This window comes from Ziziphus jujuba, chromosome 2 (assembly GCF_031755915.1).
Source record: "Ziziphus jujuba cultivar Dongzao chromosome 2, ASM3175591v1".
Taxonomy (NCBI): Eukaryota; Viridiplantae; Streptophyta; class Magnoliopsida; order Rosales; family Rhamnaceae; genus Ziziphus; species Ziziphus jujuba.
The window spans coordinates 12,803,948-12,810,846 of NC_083380.1; the positions used below are offsets into that span (position 1 = coordinate 12,803,948).

Genomic DNA, 6,899 nt, shown 5'->3' on the forward strand with positions numbered 1-6,899 from the left:
CACAGCACTAACGTCAATTTCATCAACCTCTCGAGTGATGTCCTCCATCACCTGTTCCTGGTTCCTCTTTCTCTTTGGCAGCCTGCATTCCGTAGCTATGTGACCCATCTTGTCACAGTAAAAGCAATTGTCTTGAAACTTGGTCTTCTTGGAGATTCCTCCTTTAGGCCCAAACTTGGAAGCTTTTCCAGTCTTCTTCTTGTTATTGAAGCTTTGACTATACTCCACAACATTAGCCTTCAATCCAGCCTTCGAAGCTCTCTTATTAGACTTTCTATTGTCATCTTCAATGCGAAGCTTGCCAATAAGAGTCTCCATATCCATCTTCTTTCTTTTGTGCTTCAGATAATTCCTCAAGTCACTCCAACTTGGAGGTAGCTTTTCAATCATACAAGCTACTTGTAAGGCTTCATTCATGATCATCCTTTCAGCAAACATTTCTTGAATCAGCGCTTACAACTCACGTACCTGATTCATTAATGGCTTTGTATCTACCATCATGTGGTCCAAGAATCAGCCTGTAATAACCTTTCCTGAACCCGCATTCTCAATCTTGTACTTCCGATCCAGTGTTTCCCACAGCTCCTTAGTTGACTTCGTGCCACAATATACACCATACAAGGCATCAGACAGGTCATTTAGGATATAATTCTGACATAAATAATTAAAATTATTCCATGCATCCACCGCCATAAGTGTCTCCCTATCACTCTCTTCATTACTGGATAGCGCATCTTCAGTCAAGTACTTCACAAGTCCTAGAGTGGTCAAATAAAATATCATCTTCTGCTGCCACCTTTTGAAGTTTGCTCCATTAAACTTCTCATGCTTTTCTGCATGACTTGCAGAAAGAGGCATCTGTATCCCAGAAGTCTTAGTAGGCACAGTCCTATTGTCTCCACTTGCCATTCCTGTAAAATCACAAAACAGAAATTAATTAGTTGTTATTTTCTATCTCAACAAACTAATTATAAGCAATTTTCAATAGGAAAAACACAAAAAATACGATTTTTAGGGCTTCTGTATACACCACAAAATTACTGTATACACAAAAAACAACAATATTGTTCATGTGTTACTGTTCACCAACATGTGCCACTACTCTGACGTGACACGACGCCACATAATCAACATGCTGATGTGGCACGATGCCACATCATCAACATGCTGATGTGGCACCTGGCCATGTCATCCATATGCTGACGTAGCACAAGACCACATCATCACTTGCTGACGTAGCATTGCCATGTGGCAACGACCGCTGACATGGCACATTATTTACATATATATTCAATTATTTTTTCCAATAATCTTAAGATGTTTTACGCCCACCAGTGCAGGAGTTTTGTGACGAACATATTCCAAGATACGACGACTGCAAGATCTTGGATAAGGCACCTCCAAAACCTTTCCTCGAACTTTTGCGTACCTTCACTTTACCACTGTCATTGTTTTCTCTCTGAGTCTTTGCACGTAATTTTTTTCAAAAATCTTTTTTTTTTTCAAAAATCTTTTTCTTTGTAAAACCTCAAAAAATTGAAGAGAACATTTTCAAAGAACATGTCTTCTTCCACCACTCATCCCAGAGTTTTATTTCCTTAAAACTCTCAACTCCCACGTTCAAAAATATTCTTTTATTTTATTTAATAAAAATTATCAAAGTCCTCATTTTTTCAACCAACCGTAGGAAAAATAAAACCCAAAATCATTCACACATCTGGACTTGGGCCAAACTCTAACAAAAAGGACGTCACGTGATTTATTGAGAAAAACATCTCTCTCTCTCTCTTTGTTTGACAGTTCCAATATATTCTCTTTTGAAAATAATATGTGGATATTGGAATTCATGCAGATGACCAAAAACGTTTCTTTGTTTATATTTGTCACCAAGTAATTTTTTGGCTCTCTCTACATGTGTGTAAATTCCCAGAATTACCACTTCTTCTGCATCCCTAAACAATCTTCAAAGAGAGCTAAAATACCAGAGAAAGAGAATTATTCATGGCATATAAGAAGGTTGTGGTCATGAAGGTGGCAGTACTAGCTCTTGTGCGAGCTTTATCTGCAACAGAAATTTCTACAAGACCTGATGTTCATGTCTTGGATCTCTTTCACCTACTAAGCGCTGCCAAAAACCATGCTTCTGATAACTTTGGTACATATTAATACTCTTCTTCTTTTTCACAAGTTTTACATATTTGATGAAGATTATTATGTATTATTATTTTTTGGGGTGTGTGTGCGGGTGTGGGTTATCCATGTTGTAGTGAGAGTGGTGCATGGGAAGAATAAAGGAAATAGCATAGCTTGCTGTGATGCTTGCGCTTGCACTAGAAGCCAGCCTCCGCAATGCAAATGCAACGATATCTTCCGCGATGAAGATCGATGCGAGGGCTGTGGTTTATGCATCTGCACATTTAGCATTCCCCCAATACGCACGTGCACTGATACAACAGACTCTTGCAGTCCACTATGCTCCGCTGATGCTGCAGCTAATTCTGTATTGAAGACTAAAGTTGCTCTCAACTAAACCGCCACTATGTTCAAGTACTACTAGGCTTGGCTAACTGCCTCAATGGCTTACGTTGAGGCTTTTACATAAAATGTAAACCAAGTCTTCCATAAATAAAAACGTTGGTGTTGGAAAAGAAACTGGCTTTGATTTCATTTAATTTTATTTTTATGATAAATTTTGTTTGGGATGGATGCTCCATTCAATTCTTGTTGGGATCAAAGGTGGGGAAAAAGCAGCTTAATATTTCGGCAAAACAAGACCTACACCCTCTACTGTTTGACCTAATGCAGACTAAACCCCTTAGGTTTGAAAAATTTCATTGAGCATCCCTCTAAATGGATGACATCTACTCAAATGTTTTCTTTTCGCTAATTTGCTTGTGCAATGGCAAAAGTAGTCCCAAGGCATAAATAAAAAACTGAAAAAAAAAAATGAACATTTAATATTGCTTTAGTTGTTTAAATTAAAGAATAAAATTTATGTGAAAAATCTATGAGTGACCGTTGGAACAATTGGAAGCCAACAGCTAGTAGATGGCCAGTATCATTCACACAGCCCTTGAAAACCAACTTTGGACAGAAATAAAATTACACAACACTGGTCTTCATACCAAATCTGCTCATAATATTTACAAAATTTTATCTTCTCCACAACAAATTCACACAAGTAGCTCTAATTCGCAAGAATAAACTGAAAGTTAAAAACCACATAATAGTTTAATTAAAGACATACTTAAATTGTCATTTCCTTTCATCAGATGCTTAACATTACATTTCCATAATTTCAAGGGGACACAACCCCATCCAAACTAAGGGAATGCAATCCATACAATACAGACATAACATAATGTAGACTGTGTCCTAATAAAAAAAGATGACACAATCCTAGATTGCTATGCAAAGTCATGTATATCCAAATAACCCATCTACATTGGTGCATTCACAAAAAGAAGAAGGTAACATATCAAATGCATACCCAAACCACCTATATAGGAGAACATAGTCTAAAAGCAGAACTTTGTATTAATTCAAGAAACAATTTAGATCGTATTAATTCAAGAAACAATTTAGATCCATATTTCCAAAACAAATTGCTTACTTGGATACAACAAAATAAAAACTATAGTTACACATCAATCAACTGGTACGCTAACAATCTGATGACAAAATATTAGTAGTATTAAACCCTTACACCTAGAACTGTTGTTAATGTTGTTGCTGCTAGCAGCCAAGTTTCAGCCCCTGGATGTGAAGAAGTTCTTGGCTTCATTTGTTAGTAAATGGCTATATTATGAAAATCCAAAAAAATAATAAAAATAATAAGCTTAATTTCAAATAAGTAAGCGATTCAAATTACTTGTTTGGTTCTTGGTGTCTTCGGACATGATCTTTTGTTGTGTCCCGAAAGCTTTGCACAAACACACCTCAATGTGAAAGACCTCTTTTGTTTTGCTGGTTCATCATTTTTCCCTTCTTCTTGCAACTTTTGGCCTATCAGGCTTTCTTCTATTTTCTGGGGGTTGTACATCATCTACATTAACATGTGACCAAGTTGTTTCATCGGGTACATTATGAATCATACCAGAAGAAGTTTGCAAATAGGCCGCTGTGTTCAAACTGTTGTCAACATATGTAGCAGAATCAGTCCTCATGTACCTTATACATGCCATAGCATGTTGACAAGCGATACCACATATTTGCCAAGCCTCACACTCACATTTGCCCCACCTGAAACTTGCAAAAGTTATAAAAAAAATTAGAGTAAAAAAAAAAAAAAAAAAAACTTAAAAGTAAATGATCAAATTTTAAAGGAACCAAAATAAACAAACAAAGAAAACGTTACGATTCAACTTCTTATTCTTATTGGTGCTAAGTAGCTATACAAGAAATACAGAGAAATTTAAAGGCATTTTCCAGATGATTAATACTAAGTGTAATGCAGTTAATTATCATGTTATATTTGGAGCTTCGAATCTAGATTTCATTTTTTTGGTCAAGTAAAAAAATTAATAACAATAATAATAAAATCAGTAGGCCATCTCATTGATTCATAAGTGGCTCAATTAAAACTGTTCCAAAAACTTGTAATATGCACCAAGAAGCGGGTAAGGGGAGAGTAAAGTCAAAGCTTAATATTGGAAATGAACTATAAAAAACCAGTTTTCTTGGATTCATTTCACCAAAACTCAGAAAATCAATGTACGAAACTCATTACCGAAATCAAGATATAACAACTAGACTTTGGAAAATAGAGAACTAATTTGATAGATGAAATTTAACGTGCAGAACTGACTCCCAATGTTGTTTATTTAGCGCTGCAAGAAGTTCTTCTCTATGATACTAAACCTGTGTGATTACGAAAAGCAACAAAACCCATTACAATTCAGCCACTACAAACAGAGAAAACCCATTAAGATTCAGGCACTTCTTATTCTTAATGATGCTAAATAGCTATGCAATGAAATAAAGGAAGCTTTAAACAATCATCAACAAATTCTAACCAAAACGTTGATGCACATGCGAAGGACGTGTAGCGCTAAATGAATTGGTCACCAAGAAAATCAGACTAAATAACCTTACAAAAAGAAGGGGGAAAAAAAAAATCACAGTCAAACTCAAAAATAAAAAATCATACTTCTCTTATTAAAAAAAAAAAAAATTAAAATTCAGACCAATGTAAAATAAATGTAGTAAACCCAAACCTTATATGTGTGTAGCTTCAAAATCGCCTAGCTTTTGATCTTCTTTCTCTACCTCCATACAGCCACATGCAACTAATGAAGATGTTTTTTATTGGTAGAGAAGAAAATAGAAAAAAAAAATTAATAAACATTAGAGAAAAATATAAAAATAGATGATAAACTATCCTACATCAACTAAAGTTTTTAGAAAAAGTAAACCACTTTCCATTAACTTAAATTTTTTTCTTTCTCTAACACTCCTCTAACATAAAGACTCAGCGTTTTTTGGATTTATTTTGGAGTTCTCATATGCATTTTTTTTTTTCACTTTTGAGTAAAATTATTAAGTTTTGAATTCAAAAATATCTTATTTTGATACCAAATTAGAATTACTAATTTTTTTTTTAATTTAAACTATAAAAAATAAATTATTATATTATCTATATTTTTTTCTAACAATAAAAATAAAATAGAAACGTACAATCAAACGAAAATATCAAACTTCTGTCCAAAATTTTTTATCGAAAAACCATAAATGAGACCAATGTAAAATAAATGCAAGAAACCCCAACCTTATACGTGTGTGAGACTTCAAAATTACTTAGATTTTGATTTAATATTTTTTCTTTACCTCCATACAGTTACAGCTAACTCATGAAGATTTTCCTTTCATTTTTTTTTTTCCTTTCATTATATATATATATATATTTTTTTTACTTTTTTTTCTATATCTTTTCTATTCCTGTTCTTGCAGAATAAACTCTGTTTGATATATTGTTTGGGTGGATCATGATAGAGTTAGCGAAAATTTGGCCCCCATGTATGTGGTGGATATTGCAAAATGAGTTTGAAGAGAAACTAGTAAGTACGTGGGTAGTACACAAAAATTTTGAACAGAAATTAAACAAATAAGAAACTTTATCTGGGTGTGGGCAAGAAACTTAACAAGCACGCTTTGCACACTTATCTATATACTATTGATGTCTAATCTCATGTGCTGCTTGATATCAAGCCTGTGACTGTATCGTAATATCTTACATTTTACAAATAATTTTTAACACTAAATTTTTTTTTTAACATTATTTAAAAATAATTTATCCTAACTATACACTTTTTGTAGCTTTAAAAGGTGTAAATAATGTATTCTAATATTATTGATCACGGGAATAGGCATAATTGATAATGACGGTGGGACCAAAAGTATCAGGAAAGAAAAAGGAAAATATATAAGTTGAAAGACCACGTGGTTAGAAAAGCATACCAATAGATGATGGGTGGGAAGAAAATAATAGTGGAACAGACCATGTGATCGTCCACAATTATTGTACTACTCTTCTCCTAAACGTGGGGTCCATCGCCACGTACCCTCCCAAGAAAATTATGGACAAAAAGACCATCTAAGCAATGATAAACATATTAGAGAAAAAAGAAAAAAAAGAGAGACGTACCAAGTAATTAATATACACCAGACAAAGTAATTAATTGGTTCAATTGTTGGTCCTTGCCACCGTACATATCTCATGCAAAGTAATCACTTTTTAACCAATATTAGTCCTTTTTTTCTAATGAAAGTAGGCAATAATAATCGGACATTTTTTTACAATCCGATGACAATCTATTACAAAAGAGAGAAACTTTTTGGCTGAATTTTTACAATAATAATAATAATAATAATAATAATTCCCATGAAAATAATGTTGCATC

At 33.7% G+C, this 6,899-nt stretch overlaps 1 protein-coding gene and 1 long non-coding RNA gene across 5 annotated transcripts; one reads left to right on the top strand and one right to left on the bottom strand.

Annotated features, from left to right (window-relative positions):
• Positions 1-2,001: 2,001 nt before the first annotated feature.
• LOC107418505 (seed trypsin/chymotrypsin inhibitor IVA) lies at positions 2,002-2,530 on the top strand. The gene is made up of 2 exons (XM_048474681.2): positions 2,002-2,155; positions 2,268-2,530. The coding sequence occupies exons 1-2, from the start codon at positions 2,002-2,004 to the stop codon at positions 2,528-2,530; spliced, it is 417 nt and encodes a 138-aa protein (XP_048330638.2).
• A 984-nt stretch (positions 2,531-3,514) lies between these two features.
• On the bottom strand, positions 3,515-5,904 carry LOC107418521 (uncharacterized). Of its 4 annotated transcripts, none has more exons than XR_003055925.3 (3): positions 5,768-5,904; positions 5,217-5,288; positions 3,515-4,242 (listed from the first exon to the last, which is right to left on the bottom strand). It is a non-coding gene; the product is annotated as an uncharacterized LOC107418521 (long non-coding RNA). The 4 variants fall into 4 exon arrangements; XR_003055927.3 differs by having other exon boundaries at positions 5,827-5,893; XR_003055926.3 differs by lacking the exon at positions 5,768-5,904 and adding an exon at positions 5,677-5,729.
• Positions 5,905-6,899: the final 995 nt, after the last annotated feature.

Excerpts from the sequence above, each read along its gene's own strand:
- LOC107418505 (XM_048474681.2), top strand. The coding sequence starts at position 2,002 with ATGGCATATAAGAAGGTTGTGGTCATGAAGGTGGCAGTACTAGCTCTT. Across the intron at positions 2,156-2,267 it reads CCATGCTTCTGATAACTTTG|TGAGAGTGGTGCATGGGAAG; the intron begins GTACATATTAAT and ends TCCATGTTGTAG.